Source organism: Sycon ciliatum, chromosome 3, assembly GCF_964019385.1.
Source record: "Sycon ciliatum chromosome 3, ocSycCili1.1, whole genome shotgun sequence".
NCBI classification, from domain to species: Eukaryota; Metazoa; Porifera; class Calcarea; order Leucosolenida; family Sycettidae; genus Sycon; species Sycon ciliatum.
This window is the reverse complement of record NC_088645.1, coordinates 19,655,992-19,674,665: the sequence shown is the minus strand read 5'-3', so window position 1 is coordinate 19,674,665 and position 18,674 is coordinate 19,655,992. Positions and strand designations below refer to the sequence as shown.

Below are 18,674 nucleotides of genomic sequence, written 5' to 3'. Positions count from 1 at the left end.
ATCACCGTCCCAATTTGCATATGTTCCACAGCGATCATCAACGGACCAACTTATCCTGCTTACTCACCAGATGGCTCGTGTCTCCGACAAACACAACAGATATGATTGTGCATTTCTTGACTTCAGGAAAGCCTTCGATAAGGTTCATCATCCAACCCTGATTGAGAGGCTGAGTACTTTTATGACTCGAAACTCAGTGAAATGGTTCGAATGCTACCTCAATCAGAGAACGATAGCTGTCAAGATTAAGGAGACGATCTCTCCCCAATATCTTTTGAATTGTGGTGTCCCTCAAGGCTCACATCTTGCACCCCTGCTGTTTTTAGCCTACATCAATACCCTTCCCGACACATTGACCCACAGCGCCCCTTATCTATTTGCTGATGATGTTACACTGCTCAACACTCATAACATCGGTTTATCTGTTGATGAGAATCTGGCCAATTTCCAGTTGGATTTAACAAGCTGCCAGCGCTGGGCTAGAGGCATTCACGGGGAGTTTTCTGCGGCCAAGACCACCATGTTCTCCAACTATGCTCCTCCACCCTCTTCGTCTGTCCAAATGGACAACGTACCACTCAATGTTAAAAGTACCGTAATCCATCTAGGCGTTGAGATCAGCACTAATCTTAAATTCCAAGACCATTTCACTACTGTGTTCAAAAAGTTTCGCCAACGTGTAAATTTGTTATGCTTTATGGGCCGTCATCTATCGCATGCACATATTGCCCTACTCTACAAGTCATATGTACGACCCACAGTAGAGTACGCTATCCCTGTCTGGTGCTTCAGACTTACTGCTAGCCAGCTAGAATCGCTTGACATTTTACAAGCAAAGATCTGCAGATGCCTGCTGCGGTCTGCGAAGATTGATATTGATCGCTATGAATCGAAGAATAATTTAAATAGGCTGTGTAATTTGGAATCCCTTCACTTCCGACGCACTTACATTTCCATCACCGTTTTGTTCAAGTATATCCATTGGCACCCAAATTATCTATCCCGCTTTGACATCAATATCTCTTCTAGCGCACGCCGACCAAACAAACTGATTTTCAATTCTCATGGCCGCATCTCTTCCTCTCTCTTTCTGCATAAGATCGGAAAGCTGTGGAACTGCCTTCCACCAAGGCTGACATCCCAAGATTCACTTTCTAAATTTCAGCAGCAATATCGCTTGCACGTGAAAAGTTTTAAATTTGACTGTAGTGGTATATCCCTGGACATTTAAATTAATTGTTTTATTTTTAACAACCCAGCCCTGTGTTTATTGCTAATTTATGTAGCATATACTGTAACACGTGTAGTTTTCCTCACTGTTTATTTCTATTGCATGATTTGCATCAGGAGATCCCCTCGACAGGCCATCGCCTCTGGGAGATCCTTTAATAAAGATTATTATTGATATATCTCATACTGTGGTACGTAACCCTCGGAGAATTGCAAAGACCTAAACACGGCAAGCAAACCGGGGACATTAGGTGCAAGACCCGTTGTTCTAGTTGTTTAGACTGCACTGTGTTCTTAAAAATACTGAGCCTCCACATGGTACCTGTTAAAGACATGTGGCATCCGTTGATCTCGTTTGAGTAGCAGTAGTAGGCATGCACTGTATTTGTATTTTGTATTTATATCATTATCTCATGGCACATCATGATGACGGCCAATAAAACTGAGACAAGGGTGAAAGCCAACCACAGCAGTAAAACAGATAAAAGAATACAAATAAGAGGCAAAGAAGGCAAAGGAGGAGAGAAACCAGCAGGATATACATGAAACCTATAATTGAGCAGAGATTTTAGCAACTGCATTACGTTTCGATGAAAGGTTCGAAAGCTGATGAATGGGTTTATCATTTGGCTTCCTGTGTGGGTATTGTTTCTGTGGATTGGTTCGGAGCAATGTTCAGATGGTCCAGGCACCTGGCCAATTAATAATGGCAGTCCAAAAAAATAAAAATAAAAATTTAAAGGTTCGCGTTAGACTCGGCCAAAGGCCCAGTTTTCCGCATCCGCAGGAACGCCACCACCCTCTTGGCAGTCCAAGCTAGTTGCATATCCGGATCACATTTTCTCACCTGGTCTACACTCCATCCGCTTGGATCCATAAGCAATGCAAACGTGTTGTCCCTTGCACACTGTGACAGGCACATGACTTCTGCATGCTGGGAGAGCATACAGTGGCAGGACGAGTATTCCCGTGAAGTTGCAACATGATCTGAGTATAAACGTAGGACATCAAGTCTTGACACTACTTGTGATATGATCAATTCTGGTTTGCTCTAATGCAGACTAGCAATATGGGGCATTTGTCAGTTACTAGTAACCATGAGGTGCTGAGACGATATGCTATAAATGCCAAATAATCTGTCATCTGCCTGCTCCAACTGGGCTGTCCTCCTGACAAGTGAAAACTGCTGGCGTCTTCAGGGCCATAAACACCATCATTGGCATTAATCCAACGCCTCCCTTGCTCCTCATCTCTGCAGCTTGTAACAATAGGTCTGGCACATCGAAAAACTAAAATACTTGGAGCTCTTAGTTCAAGCTACATTCTCAGAGTCAGGATGTTTCAAATGGCAAGAAACCCAGCTTCTCTTCACCATCGGCATCACGAGCAATGACCATTATCAGCCAGCAATGTTACCAGAGTAAAGGCGCTGGCGTGAACAGGAAGGTCTTCATGCAGCAACGTTTCTTTCTCAGCAAGAACAAATACAACAGTACTCGTAGTAAAATCCCAGCAGTCGTTTCATTCTCAACAAAAACAAATAATAATAATAGAGGAAAGGAACAAAAAAGGAGCAACACCAGGGATTTTTCCGTCCCCGTTAGATCTACCCGGCCGGGTGTGTAGACCCCGGCAAGGCTCTCCCACATATTCCAGTACAAAGGCCACTGCCAAGTGTCCCACTGAGATGCGGTCGCTTGCCCGGACCGCTGGGACGCGGACACCTGCGAAGAGCAGCCTGTGGCGTTTATTATTTATGAAAGAAAATCCGCAAAAATAGATAAGCTTGTCCCTTTAGTCCTACCCAACTCACACTCCCTGTGAATCCACACAGACGGGTGGGACGCAGCCATCACTGTACCCACACACTTCACGTACAAACTAGCACGCGGGGAGCCCCAAGCCATTAAATATTCACAGGTTTGAGTGAAAGACACAAACGGGAAGTATCTGTAGAAAAATTGACTGTCTCCATCAGGACTCGAACCAGGGACACTCGCTTGAAGCCAGCGAGCGCTGGCGAGCTATTGTGTAGTCATCATCCCAGCAGAGACTGTTTAACATTTTCTCCTGCCATAGTTACTCACAATACCTGTGAATCCATTATTATTTAATAATATCATTTCTAAGGATCAGTCGAGGAAGTGAAATGCCTGAAAACGAGAAAAAAACGCCAGGCCCACCAGGACCAAGGACTTTGCTGTCACGAGCAATGCTCATGTCCTGGTGGGTCTGGCGATTTTGTCTCTATTTCAGGCAGTTCACTTCCCCGATAGGGTTTACCTGGTGCTAGTGGCCGTCGTGAGTTTCCTTCGAGAACTGACACGATACTTTACCTTTCTTTCACTTCCCCGACTTTTCCTTTGAATTTGAAATTCTCCCAATCCTTTCAAAAATTTATACAGACGAGAAAAACCCAAGTAACTACAAGTTACGCATACTGTCCACTAACACAACCAGTTACTAAACATTAAGCTTATGCGATAACATTGCACGACACTGACCGACGATACTCACGTTCTACAACTATCTTGGTTGCGCTCACGTTCCCCCTCCTTATGTTATTTCTATAACTTAAAACCTTCCAAGTTGGAAGGCTGTTGTAGTGCGCATCAAAGATGTGCTAGAGCCGTTAGCCAGTTAGTCGTAGAACGCCAGTACGGTCGGTCAGTGTCGTGCAATGTTATCTGCTTATAGCTAGCTCAGCCAACATCCCTCGCCCCTACTTCCCCTATACAACGATCGAGGAATGGAACAAGTTGCAACAATGGCTTCTCTCGGCACGTGCATAGTACATAGCTGCCCAAACCTTCAATGAGAAAGCCTATGGGCCTGGGTAACTCCCTCTAGAATCACAGCTCCTATTTTGCTCTATTTAGAAATCATGGTCTTACCACCCCCTGTCCCCTTATCTCTCTCTCTTTCTCTCTTTTTATCTTTCTTTCTCTTTCCCTCTTCTTTCTATATATCTCTCTCTTTCTCTCTTTCTCCCTCTTATTCTCTCTCTGTTTATGTTTCTGCTTCTGTATCTGTATGCATTTGTCGCTGCCTCAGTCACTGTCTCTGTCTCTCCCTCTGTCTCGGCTTGTCTCTGTCTGTCTCAGTCTGTCGGTCTGCCTCTCTCTAACTCTCTCATTCTCTCTTTTCTCCCTCTATAACCTCTCATCCTCTGTCTCTCTGTCTCTGTCTCTCTTTCTCTCTTTCTCTCTTTCTCTCTCTCTCTTGCTCTCTCTCTCTCTCTCCCTCTGTATCTCTCTTTCTGTATCTCTCTCTGTCTCCCTCTCTCGCTTTATATGGCTCTCTCTTTTTCACTCTCTCTCCTTCTAGTTCTCGCTCTCTCTGTTTCTGTTTCTGTACCTGTCTCCGTCTGTCCCTGCCTCAATTACTGTGTCTGTCTGTCCCTCTGTCTGTCCCTCTGTCTGTCCCTGCCTCAATTACTGTCTCTGTCTGTCCCTCTGTCTGTCCCTCTCTCTCTTGGCCTGTCGCTCTGTCTTTCTCTAACTCTCTTACTCTCTCATTCTCTATTTCTTAATATTTTTCTTTCTTTCTCCCTCTTTCACTCTTGCTCTCTCTCTTTCTCTCTCTCTCTCTCTCTTCGGAGGGCTCTGAAAGCGCTTGGATTTTCTAATCGAAAGATAACATTTATTTGTAATTTGTGCAGTAAGACGTCTCTGCGAAGCAGCTACATCATCTGGTTGCGGCGTCAACAAAAACACTGGTCGGAAGATCCACTTTTCTGAGGTACTGTATGTGGGGCTCCGTTTATTGAGGTGCGTTGAAATTTATTCTCTTTATCTTATTATTTCTTTTCTATAATTTCCCCATATGAGTTCTTATCAGTTGCTGTGAACACCTTGAGTGGAGAGCGCTTGCTCGAGCGTTGAACCGGGTTCTTAATCCACCATACCCAGTTCGCAAGGCTGGGCGGGGTTGTGAGCAGGCTTTCATTTCATCTTTTCTTATTATTTCTTATTATTTCTGCTTTTCATCTCATTACAAAAATTCTGCGCTTTTTCTCCATCTGCGCATAAAATCTAGACTGACAACCTGCTTGTTAAATCATGCACTTGCTTTCAGGCGTAAAAGCCCTGTTGTAGAGGTCTCAGTCCTCATTTGTTTGACTTACCTGTCTTTATAAATGTCACTTACTCCAGTTCCAAAAAATTACGCCTCGGCGTTTTCACAGGCTTTTGAGATTAGCTCTCTCCTGAGTCTTTTAAATTGCTTCAAGTTCAAATAGGAAAAATGCCAACCATGGGCTCCGAAAGGGGGAGGAGGATGAAGCCCTAGACACTACGCACGCACCACACAAACACTCTGTGTCCCTGGACGATTCTGCTGCGCCATATGACGATCCGTTGGGTTTGACCTCAAGCCAGCGGAAGCACTCCAGTACACGGCATGACACAGGTGAACATCATACATGTCCGAAATGTCACACCACCATCAAACAAGAACATAACCTTGCACGACATATGTGGACTAACAAATGCAAAACATTGGCTGCATCGCAGGCTGGAGCTGTGTCAGCAGTCTCTGCATCACCACCACACGAGACTTCAATGACTTTAGAGGCAAGTACACCAACCATTACACCATCAGACCGGGAAACAACATGTCCACACTGTTTGAGAAAACTCAAATGGAAACAAAACCTGCCACGACATCTACAGACCTGCCCGGTCTACAAATCACTTTCAACCACCTCAGCCAAAGCAGACGGCAGTGGCGGGGATGGTCGGACGACTTCCATGATTGATTCAATGCGCTTCAGCCCATCTGTAGGTCAGACAATGACTCCTGGAGATGAATTGCGAACAATCCCGCACGTATCCACTCCCTGTCATAATGAGTCTTTACTTCATGTCCTGAATCAACGGGACATGGACAAGGTAGAAGTCCGGCAGTCCCTACTGCTACCGTCAGCCAAAAACACCAAGGCATGGCACACAATAAACGCTCAGTTGAAGATCCATCTCACTCAACATTTCCCAACCTCATGACTCAAAAACACTAACATCGAAGAGACTCTGGACAAACTAGAGAACTTCATTCACTGATTTTTCGACCAGAAACCACCACCACCTCCACCAAAACACAAGAGTGCAAATAAAAACCGTGCAGTGGAAAAACTCCGGGCTCACAGGCGTGATTTAAAGCGCCAATTTCGTAAGATCAAAAACCCGGACGAAGTACCTGCAGCGCTCAGAAATGAGTATTTTTCAATTGGAAAACAAATCAAGCGTCTTTTAAAACAACAAAAGATGTACGACGATCGATCCCGGAACAAGAGGGACCAGGATGCCTTTCTCAAGGACCCATATGCGTTCGGAAAGAAATTGTTTCAACCAACCAACCATGTCAAACCCACTTTCTCTGACACTACCTGCTTTGAGTACTTCCAACACACATATGCAGACCAGGATCGTGCCACTTCGTACGAATCCTGCCCCAGTGCAGGGAAGCCCCGGGTTTGCACCCACCCAGTCGATGAGGGGACCCCTACATGGACTGAATTTCAGAATGTTTTGAAGAAGTGTCGCAACACCTCTGCACCGGGTCCTGACAAGATACCTTACATAGTTTGGAAGCCTTGTCCCTCCCTTCAATCCATTCTTTTCACCATCTTTGCGCGGGTTTGGGAGAGCAAGATCATTCCAAGGCAGTGGCAGGTAGCGTGTATCACACTCCTGGCCAAGGGGGAGGTGTCTGATGATCCTTCGAAATTCCGACCGATTGCTCTAGCGAACACGTCCGGGAAGATCTTTTTCACCTTACTTGCAAAGCGCCTCTTGAAACATATGCTAGGCAATAAGTTCTTCGATGGTGACAACCAGAAAGGATTTATGCCTGCAAAGGCTGGGTGCTTAGAGCATACATCACTTTGTTATGAGGCGATGCGTGATGCAAAGAGGGCAAAACGCCAAATTTGCATTGCGTGGATAGATTTGAAGAATGCATTTGATTCAGTGCGCCACAATCTGATACAGTATGCTCTAACCCACTACAGCCTTCCTTTGCAATTCAGGAAATTAATTTTTTCCTACTACGACAGTCTTTGCGCTTTTGTCGTACAACCACACACCCCCACCTTTAATTACAACATTGGTGTTTTCCAGGGGTGCCCCTTGTCCCCGGTCCTTTTCAATATTTGTTTCCAGCTTCTGATGGACTCACTTGCAGCCCCTGAATTAAGTTGCCTCTCCTATGATTTTAAATCTGCCCCTTTGCAAGTGTCCCAAACAGCTTTTGCTGATGACTTAGGCCTCTATAGCAAATCTAGTGCAGGTTGTTAAAAACTCATGCGGTCACGGAGGACTTTCTCTCGTGGACCCAATGTATGCAGGCGGCGCCGCACAAATGCAAAAGCAGTGCAGCAAAGCTTGTAGATGGCCGGTACAAACCTTACGATCCCTGCCTGACAATGTCAGGGAGGAAGATCGCTTTCATTGACACTGCAGAGTTCAAGTTCCTGGGGCGAAGGCTGCATGCTGATTGCTCTGAGCAGACCCAGCGGGAAGACATCCGTCAACTCACTGTATCTCTCATGCAAAAAGTAGATGGCTCTTGACTTCAAGACCACCACAAGCTATGGCTTTACCACCATCTTGTAGTGCCCAAGCTTTCTTGGTCTTTCCAGGTTCTTGAACTCACACAAGGTTTTGTACGTGAACTGCACTTTATGTGTTTACCATTTCTGAAGAAATGGTCAGGCCTACCTCGATGCGCAAACTCTGCCATTCTTTCTATTGGCAGTCGCAAACGCTTTGGCTTACGCCTCCACTACCTTCCTACGGTGTGGAAAAAGTGCCAGTCCATCAAATGGCACATTCTTCGATCGAGTTGGGGACGCGCGCATGAGGGCGCTGTACACTCTGCGTCGGAGTAAGGATGCGAAGCTGACAAAGCGATATGCGGCGACAATAGAGCTGGAGTGTACAGAGGCATCGGGTAGGTTCAGGGACTCTCCGTTCACCGTCATCTTCAAGTCATCGTGCAGGGTTGGGTGCTCGTGCTCCGAAGCAGCATTCCAAACCCCCGAGGAAGGATCTCCTTCAAACATTTGAGGAGATCAACGCGCAGGAGCAGATTTTGAGGCTGAAGACTCTTCAGGTGCAAGGCAAGTGGTTGGAGTGGACATCGGTGATGTGGCAGGACCTCTCGTGGAAATCCCTTTTGTACGGTGGTACTGGTAAGGATTTGAAATTTCTTCTCGCATCAACCCTCGACGTGCTACCTTCTCCGACGAACCTACGCAGTTGGGGAAACACCGTATGGGATCCGTACTGTAGTTTGTGCCGTACCTGGGCCTGTACTATGCGCCACGTGCTTGGCGCTTGTCGCGTAGCGCTGGATCAGGGACGTTACACCTGGAGGCACGACAGCGTACTCGGGGTCATCGTCAGGAACATGCGTGAGGAGATTCGAATCCGCACTGCTGCAAACACCGTACAAACCGAAAATTCAAATGAGCTTGACTTCATCTCGTTTTGCAAGGCGGGAGAGAAGCCAGTTCGCGTTCAGCCCAGACGAAAGTTGGTTACGACTGATCTCCTGTCAGCGGCCTCAGACTGGAAACTTCTTGTCGACTCAGTTAGTGCAAAGATTTCTTTCCCTAGCTGTGTTGCACTTACCACCCAAAGACCAGATATAGTTCTGTACTCTACGAGTCGTAGGATTGTATTCTGGATGGAGTTGACAGTTTGTGTTGAGGACAGATTCAGTGTCAGTAACTCGCGGAAGGACAGGCGGTATGCGGATCTGGCCGATCAATGCCGAGCAAACGGGTGGCAGGTCGTTTCTTTTTCGGTTGAGGTAGGTGTGCGTGGTTTCATCCTGGACTCTCTTCGGAGGGTTCTGAAAGCGCTTGGATTTTCTAATCGAAGAATAACATTTATTTGTAATTTGTGCAGTAAGACGTCTCTGCGAAGCAGCTACATCATCTGGTTGCGGCGTCAACAAAAACACTGGTCGGAAGATCCACTTTTCTGAGGTACTGTATGTGGGGCTTCGTTTATTGAGGTGCGTTGAAATTTATTCTCTTTATCTTATTATTTGTCAGTTTTGTGCCTAGTTATTGCACTTTCTGACTGTATATAGTATCATGTTACAGTGATGGAGAGTTACTCTAAACTCGTATCCATATGTCCTTTTCTCTTTTACATCTTATTATTTCTTTTCTATAATTTCCCCATATGAGTTCCTATCAGTTGCTGTGAACACCTTGAGTGGAGAGCGCTTGCTCGAGCGTTGAACCGGGTTCTTAATCCACCATACACAGTTCGCAAGGCTGGGCGGGGTTGTGAGCAGGCTTTCATTTCCTCTTTTCTTATTATTTCTTATTATTTCTGCTTTTCATCTCATTACAAAAATTCTGCGCTTTTTCTCCATCTGCGCATAAAATCTAGACTGACAACCTGCTTGTTAAATCATGCACCTGCTTTCAGGCGTAAAAACCCTGTTGTTAGGGTCTCAGTCCTCATTTGTTAGACTTACCTGTCGTTATAAATGTAACTTACACTCTCTCTTTCTCTCTCTTTCTCTCTCTCTCTCTTTGCATCTTTTTATCTCTTTGTGTCTCTCCCTGTCTCTCTGTCCCTCCCTGTCACTCTCTCTCTCTTTCTCCCTCTCTCTCTCTCGCTCGGCCTCGGTTTCTTTCTCTCTCTCTCTCTCTCTCTCTCTCTCGCTCTCTCTCTCTCTCTCTCTCTTTCTCTCTCTCTCTTTTCTCTCTCTCTCTCTCTCGCTGTATCTCTTTGTCTCTTTCTGTCTATCTCTGTCTCTCTGTCCTTCCCTGTCACTCTCTCTCTTTCTCCCTCTCTCTCGCTCGGCGTCGGTTTCTTTCTTTCTCTCTCTATCTATTTATCTATCTATCTATCTATCTCTATATCTTTTTCTTGGCCGTCATACGTGCAATGTCGAACGATGGAACCGAAAAGAAATATAACAATGGAAGAAATGTAGTGAAGACAATATTCATGATTCTAACAAGTTGTCGTGCAACACTCTTCAGGAATATTTGCTGAACAAAAGTCTAAAGGACATTGCAATACAGGTGAAAGAAAACCAAAGTCAGGGTTAATAACACCTGTACACCCTTAAGAAGGTGCAACAACAGCACTGAAAGTATTATTATTCCCGTAGCTATGCAGAAGACGTTACTTCAGTAACGTCTGGCGCCAGCCAGGGTCCACACAGCTTTAATTTGGTGTTTGTGTGTTTGTGTGTTTTTGTGTTTGTGTCACGCCTGGAGCTACCGTATCTGTCCCGTATCTGTCCCGTATCTGTAATTTGGTGTTTGTTTGTTTGTGTGTGTCGGTTTGTGTCACGCCTGGAGCTACCGTATCTGTCCAATAAAAATATCTGTGATTTGGTGTTTGTTTGTTTGTGTGCTTGTGTCACGCCTGGAGCTACCGTATCTGTCCCGTATCTGTGACTACAAAGGTTGTACAGGATTATACATAACAGCTGGCCACAATATTCGTCGTATTATGTATACGACTCCCTGATATAGAGGGAGATTTGGAAAGAAAATTAATAGGGAGACGAGGAGGAAATAAAATTAGAATGGACGCTAGTTGCGGAATAGGTGATAGGATGAATCAGCAAAAACAGACTTTAGAAGACAGATACTTTGGAAGAGAGATCCCGTCGTCTCCAAAGTAAGCGTGAACGGGCGATTTAGCGCCGGTCACAGGAAACGTCGGAAGAGAGATCCTGTCGACTCCAGAACGCCCGTGATCGGCAGAGTCAGCGCCGGTCCCAGGAAACGTCAGGACAGACGCAGAATCGACTCCAAAATAAGCGTGAACGGGCGATTCAGCGCCGGTCACAGGAAACGTCGGAAGAGAGATACCGTCGAGTCCAGAACGCCCGTGATCGGCAGAGTCAGCGCCGGTCACAGGAAACGTCAGGACAGACATCTCGTCGACTCCAAAATAAGCGTGAACGGGCGATTTAGCGCCGGTCACAGGAAACGTCGGAAGAGAGATCCCGTCGAGGCCAGAACGCCCGTGATCGGCAGAGTCAGCGCCGATCACAGAAAACGTCAGGACAGACATCAGGACATTTTTTGCCTAGCTCATCGTACATGTTACTAGAGCTGATGGAAATGTTTTTTTCCTTTAATTGGCTTTTTTATTATTATTATTATTTTGCTTGTTCGCATTGGCATCAACCTGCATAAAGCAGGTATATAGCCTTCGCTTAAGCTGCCATAAAAAAAGAAAGCTCATCCTAAGCAAGAGGGCTAGAGGGAAATATAACGATAACAAGATACAGAATACAAAGAAATCCAATGAGTTCAACATACAATTCAAAACAAGAAAGAAAGGAAAGAAAAACAAAGCCAAATCTGTTAATTGGCTACATCATTGTATTGCAAAAACGTTTCAATCAGTTTGAATATGAGGTTTGCTCCTTCTTTTCCTTTTTATCTCCATATAATCGGATTTTCTGGCCTTTTTACAATAAAAGCAAAGCGTAGGGCCCTGAGCTTCCAAGCTCTCTCGTTCCCGTAGCTATGCAGAAGACGTTACTTCAGTAACGTCTGGCGCTAGCCAGGGTCCACACAGCTTTAATTCCCGTAGCTATGCAGAAGACGTTACTTCAGTAACGTCTGGCGCTAGCCAGGGTCCACACAGCTTTAATTTGGTGTTTGTTTGTTTGTTTGTTTGTTTGTTTGTATCACGGCTGGAGCTATCCCGTAGCTGTCCCGTATCTGTCCCGTATCTGTGACTACAAAGGCTCTACAGGATTGTACATAACAGCTGTCCACAATATTTGCGGGCTCCTGTATCTGTCCTGTAACGTACCAATATTCGTCGTATTATGTATACGACTCCCTGATGTAGAGAGAGATTTGGAAAGAAATAGGGAGACGAGGAGGAAATTAAATTAGAATAGACGCCGAATAGGTGATAGGATGCGTCCGCATTAACATACATGTACTTTGGAAGAGAGATCCCGTCGTCTCCAAAATAAGCGTGAACGAGCGATTCAGCGCCGGTCCCAGGAAACGTCAGGACAGACATCCCGTCGAGTCCAGAACGCCCGTGATCGGCAGAGTCTAAGCCGGTCCCAGTGAACGTCAGGACAGATATTCCGTCGACGCGCAGAAAAACTAAAACTGCAGCGTCTTTTGCCAGATACGTATTATAGGAGGCTGTAAAGTTATGTAATGTCCAAATTTCCACGTGAGCAGCAGGTCACTTGCGTTGATTTTTCGACGTGCGAGCCAAATAACGCGAGCTGAACTTTCGCGTCGCAGACATCCGGTCGACGCGCAGAAAAACTAAATCTGCAGACTCTTTTGCCGTCGGACAGGATACGTATTTTAGGAGACTGCTAAGTTATGTAATGTGCTCCACAGGCAACCATGCATTAGGCGTCGTCATTGGCTCAACAGGTCAATGTACATGTATTACTTCAAAAAGGCCAGAAAATCCGATTACTGTATTAAAATCAACTAATTTTCGCTTGCGATTTAATTTCGCTGATTTCGCCGCTTGGTACCAAGCGGCCAAAGTAAATCGCAGGCCAAAATTTGTCATAGGCAAATGATGCATGATTGAGCAATTGATTCATTTGAGAGCAAAAATCCCGAACGATTTCAAATTTGACGTGAAATTGCGCGTCACGTCAGAAATAACGTGCATCTTAACCTCTTTAATAGAAAGGTTTCTATATCTCATCGGCCAAAATTTGTTGATTTACAGTATAAGGAGATAAAAAGAAAAGAAGAAGCAAACCAAAAGTAGATGATTATTAGAGAAATAACAATCCGCAATAAATTCTGCAAATACTTTTGCCTCAGTTCTTATAACATGTACGATGAGCAAGGCAAAAAAGCATAAAAGCATAGCGTAGGGCCCTGAGCTTCCAAGCTCTCTCGTTTGGTATTTGTGTGTTTGTGTGTTTGTTTGTTTGTTTGTTTGTGTCACGCCTGGCGCTATCCCGTATCTGTCCCATACTGTGCCGTACCAGCAAAGACAGCTGGCCACAATATTTTTGTTTGTTTGTGCCATCGACATGCCTAGCGCTATCCCGTACCTGTCCCGTACCATCAAGAGTACGGTACCAACAAGAGAATGAGTATATATGCGAAGTGTATGGGGGGAATGCATTCAGTGCAGTAACATTTTGTCTGGATTTGTGTGCGAGGCCGAGATCCCACTAGCAGGCTGGCTGGGCCGCCTGTCGACCAGCCCGGGAATCGCATGTAGGCGGATAGCATAATAATTATAACGTTTATACAGTCATGTAAATGTATAGCAGGTAGTCATATTATGTAAACGACTCCCTGCTGTATGGGGAGATTTTCTGGAAAGAACTTCGAAGTAGGGAGACGAGTAAATGCAATCAGAATGGATGTTAGTTGCCGTCAGTATAATAATAAGAAGAAGATAAACTCCCGTGATCGGCAGAGTCAGCGCCGGTCCCAGGAAACGTCAGGACAGACATCCCGTCGACTCCAGAACGCCCGTGATCGGCAGAGTCAGCGCCGGTCCCATAGCTATGCAGAAGACGTTACTTCAGTATCTCATTCAAACGTTTTTGCCATACAATGATGTAGCTAATCAAAGGAAAAAGCATTTCCATCAGTTCTATCAACATGCACGAGGAGCTAGGCAACACAACATAGCGCAGGGCCCTGAGCTTTCAAGCTCTCTCGTTATACGCATTCCCGCGTTGAAGTGTAGCAGCAGTATGCTGCGTCAACAGCTTCGCTTATGCAGAATGGCTTGGGTGAGAGGAGAGGGGAGAGAAACTGAAAGTATACAAGTATGAATTGTAACATTGAAGGCAACACAAAGTCCTCAACTTCATTCAGATATTATTATAACGAATTAAAACAACTGACAGGCTAGCAGTATTGTCAGAGTAGACAGAGCGGGCGGTTGTGATAGTAAATAATCGATTAAAAAATATCACCTGCGTTACATGCAAAATAGATAGAATCTTTTTTGTTTAGGTGCATGACATTTTTTTCAGATAAAATGGAGCTACAAAAAGTGCAACCGTAAAGAAACAAAGAAAAATGATGGCACCTATGTACAGGGGATGGCCCACGCCTGGTATAAAGTAAACGTAAAAGAGAAAAAATAGGTAGAATCGGGTGGTACGGTGCGGATACGGATAGTCCAATAGAACGTTACAGGGTTGGGGATATGTTCGTGCAGATTCTGTGAATAATTTCACTTGATGTAATTCCGAAATTCGACTTAGAAACAAAGCGTGGAAACAAATGATTGATTTTGGAAGTCGTCTGCACGGACAACAATAATTTTAATCCTGGACAGGAAATGATGATAAATGGTGAGAAGCAAGCGATTGCGATCTGAAAAGATGAACATACTTCATGTTTCACAGTTTTTCTGTGGCACAGCATAAATGGCAGAAGGATCAGGAAGATCAAGCGGCACAGTGCAGATACCACCCACCTCATCTCTTTTGCCAAGGGTGGATGCGTTGCACAATATATCATCGCTCAGGGAGGTGGCTGGTTCTGCATATATGTTAGGATCTGTGTCTGTATTAGGCTGGTCAGCCCCTTGACTGGAGACTGTGTCCTGTGGGTTCATGTAATCGCACTGGCTGTCCTTCAATACTTTGAATACCCGATATGGCAGAGGCTTTGGGACTGGAGATGGAGACACACACCTTTGGCTGTCTGACTCGGCCGGTGTCGACGTGTATGTGGCTGGAAGGGATAAGCGAGATGACTGCGGGTTGGTGCTGGTGGTGGTGGTGGTGGTATCGCGGCATACTACTGTTGTTGCGTCACTCAGACCACGGCGTTGTTTGCGCTCCACATCATCTGGATTGATAGACTTATCCTGGTTATTTACTGCTGATTGTGCGGACTTCGATAAGACGCTAAGTGATGTTACATCCGTAGCACGACATATGTGTTCGATTGAATTTGTAGTGCTGGGTGCTTCATCACGCTTAGTAGCCGTGCACTCCTCTGCCTTTTCGTAGTGTCTGCAAAGATCTGTTGTATTCCGCTTATTAGGAACTGCGTAGCTTACAGTTGGAGCTGAGCTTTCACATCCAGCTGCCTGTGTTTCGTTGTTCGCCGGATTTGACTTGACTTCCTGTGCTGGTTGATCAAACATTGACTGCACACTAGCGTATGGCTCACCAGCATCTTTCTGCTTCGTTTCCGTATTTCCATAACCCATCGGAGCAGCACCATCACAGGTAGCGTACGTGTACGACTCGTTCTCTGTAACACGGTCATAATGAGCAGCGGCTATATCAGGAGGTGTCTGGGGATGGTTGGTTGGATTGCCGTACCCAGGTCCAACAGACGAATACAACCCGGGATTCCTCAGTTCGGCCGCAGGACTCTGGTCAACGCAGTCACTACCATCGCGATTCCGGTAAAACTGATTTCTCGGGTCTGGCATATTTTTGGGGCCGGTTGATCTACCAACAGCAATAATCCACGGATGACTGCTCTTAGAGAAAAAGATTCCTGACCTAGCCAATAACATCAGAATAAAAACGCCTAGCAGAACAGCCAGTAAAACCAGGGGAATAACAATGCTAGTAACTAAACTAAATCCAACCGAGTCACCGTCATTCTGTTCCATTTTGCCTGTTGGTGAAGCAGATATCTTGATCTGAGGAATAGAGCTGCCCGTTGCGCTAGTTGACTGCAACAGCGGAGTGGTCTGAACTGTTGTGCCCTTGGTGCTAGTTGAAGCCACTAAGCGTGTGGTCGTAACTGTCGTGACTGGAGTTGGTACTTTAGAGGCAGTCGACTGCTGTGTGGAACGGCTAGAAGCTAATTTGGTCGGTTTAGCAGTGCTGGGGACAGTGCTTGCAGAAATAGACGTTGGAATAACTGCAGAGAACACCCAGCATTGAGAGGAGACTGAAGGTTATTTTACGAGGGGACTGCAGATAAAATGCAGGCACGTCATAGAAGTCCGAAGGACCATAAGCTATATTTGGTAAGTCACATTAATATGTGCTGCACAAATAATTGAAGAGAGCAAGAGAAGACAGAAGAGAGAGAGAGAGAGAGAGAGAGATGTAGAGAGATGGTGGGAGAAATAGAGAGAAACAAGATGAGAGAGAGAGAAAGGATACAGTTGAAAATAAACGAAAGGAGAATATCAGATCAAAATGAACTAACATGTATGTCGGGCCAAGGCAACTCTATTGAATGATAGGCTGTGCTCTGACCTTCAATCTACTTCGTGTCCATCGCGGAAACAGACATCACATTTTTAAAAGATATCCTTGAGCAGTTCTGAGGAAAATAAATGTTGGGAAATACCATAATTCAGTTGCTTACCCTGTCCAATGATGATCAATCCTCTTGCTGCTGTGTGGTCGACTTTATGTAATTCACAATTAGATATACCAGGGGAAATCGTGATCAGGAACCTGCTCGTATTATTGCTTTTCATGATCACTTGAAGCGATTCGGAAGCCGCATTGGTCAAGCTCACGTTTCTACGATGCCAGTTAGGGGTCCGCAGATCTGGAAATTGAAGCATATCAAGAACTCTGTCATCGCTTCCATAACTCACTGATACAGAGCATGTTCCGTAGTACAGAAGAGAAATAGCCTTGAATGATACATCGCATGGTGATGTGAAGATGAACGGCTTCTTGTAGAGGTTTTCCCCAGCCCTTACACTTAGAGTTGAAGGATCATTTGCTGGCTGGACGTATACAGTATCGCCATATGTTTGTATTTTTCCATCTTCTGGTTGACAGTTTCGCAATATGGCACCAAGCGATGGAGACAAACACAGACCTGTAGCCATAATAATAATAATAATGAAAAAGTAGCGAGTGAGCAGCACGATCTTTAAACATGAACCTAGCACTGTCTTAGGCTACAGACAAACAGAATATTAGTTGATACGGGCCATTCGAAATTTCTTTCTTGCCTTTGTTTGTCATTTGGCTCTTTCAATTCCACTGAGGATCATCTTGCGCGACTCCAAGAAGTCAGAGAAATCTTTCTGGGGCAAGTTTGCTTTCTCTTGCGTTAATGAGGCACACTATGCACTGTTCGACTAATCTGCATCCAAACGTTCACAATTATTATCTTTCCTAGCAGCTAAAGAAGTCTAGACTGTCATCCAGAACTACATACATGACTTACTGATAGCGATTAGCAGGGCGCTGGTGCCGTGAAGAACCCTGGCAATCATGTTACTCTCGATGGTCTCTTTGGTATCGTTCTCAATCCAATCCACAGATGGGGTAAAGCCTACGTTACTCACCCTCAACTATTTATTGTAATATTATTGCTACCGTCCAACAAAGTAAAATGACAATATCAAGACTGCGTCATGCAGAGCAATTCTAGAACGGCAGGGGAACAGTATATCTCTACAAATGTGTCTAAAACACTAATCACTAGTCCAAGAACTGAAGCAACACCCGTGGCTTGAAGTGACCCACGTAGCAGAAAGCACCATCTGTTTACAATCACTAGTCCAAGAACTGAAGCAACACCCGTGGCTTGAAGTGACCCACGTAGCAGAAAGCACCATCTGTTTACAATCCGCACGGCTAGCGTCTTTCGACTCACCAATCGCAGTGCGACACGCTTCCCTGTGATTGTTGGCAGAAATGCACGAGTGTACTAGCCGCTAGGAGTATCTCATGCGGGGGTCTAGCAGGAGTCTTCCCAGAGTAATTTGCGGAGGCAGCGCTGATTTGCGCATGTTTTGGAAGTCATAACCACGTGAGGCACACCCGGCGCACTGTTGTCTCGCGATTTGATGTTTCAAGACATAGAGGATTAATAACTAGGTGTTACTCTGAGTTTTACACACTAGACGATCATCAGACACTAGTAATGAGATAAATCTGTTTTTTTTTTGGTTTATAAATGTAGGACTCAGTGAGCAGTCACGTCTGGATGACGGATCACGATCCCCGTCACCAATGAAACAGTCACAAATCACCGAAGAGCAGTCATAAAGTGCCACACCAGTTTGAATCCCCATAACCAGTCACAAACAGCCGCGACTTTCTCTGTGAACGGTCACAGAATCCACGTCAGAATCAAAATTATTATGACTCAACTGGAGGCATTTACGCGCCCAACAAACTTTTTTCATTCACATATTTCAGAAGTGAGCAAGAAATCTCGATCTCCGCGTAGTCGACTTGTAGCTCGAGTCAGGTGTGTGTGTGGGCTCCTCTCCAAAACAAAGGGTGGTCAAATATCTTACAGGCATCAGATTGAATTTCTTTTGAGAGCACGTTCTGGCTAGTAGATTGTGCTATTCAACATCTTTGAAGAACAAAATTAATGTCGTCGTTTAGAAAAGCTATTTCAGAATATTGTCATTCAAGTAATTTTTGCATGCCCATCTTAGAGCGGAGACTGATTTCAAATGATCCAGCATACACGCAGCACTTGCTTTGTGGATTCAGAAATGGACATCGTTGACGGTGCTGAGACG

The 18,674-nt window shown here is 45.2% G+C and overlaps 1 protein-coding gene across 1 annotated transcript; it reads right to left on the bottom strand.

The window, feature by feature from the left end:
* Positions 1-13,997: 13,997 nt before the first annotated feature.
* LOC135812547 (mucin-5AC-like) lies at positions 13,998-17,373 on the bottom strand. Its single transcript, XM_065325877.1, has 3 exons — positions 17,360-17,373; positions 16,538-17,005; positions 13,998-16,081 (listed from the first exon to the last, which is right to left on the bottom strand). The coding sequence occupies exons 2-3, from the start codon at positions 16,740-16,742 to the stop codon at positions 14,586-14,588; spliced, it is 1,701 nt and encodes a 566-aa protein (XP_065181949.1). The 5' UTR covers positions 16,743-17,005; positions 17,360-17,373; the 3' UTR covers positions 13,998-14,585.
* Positions 17,374-18,674: the final 1,301 nt, after the last annotated feature.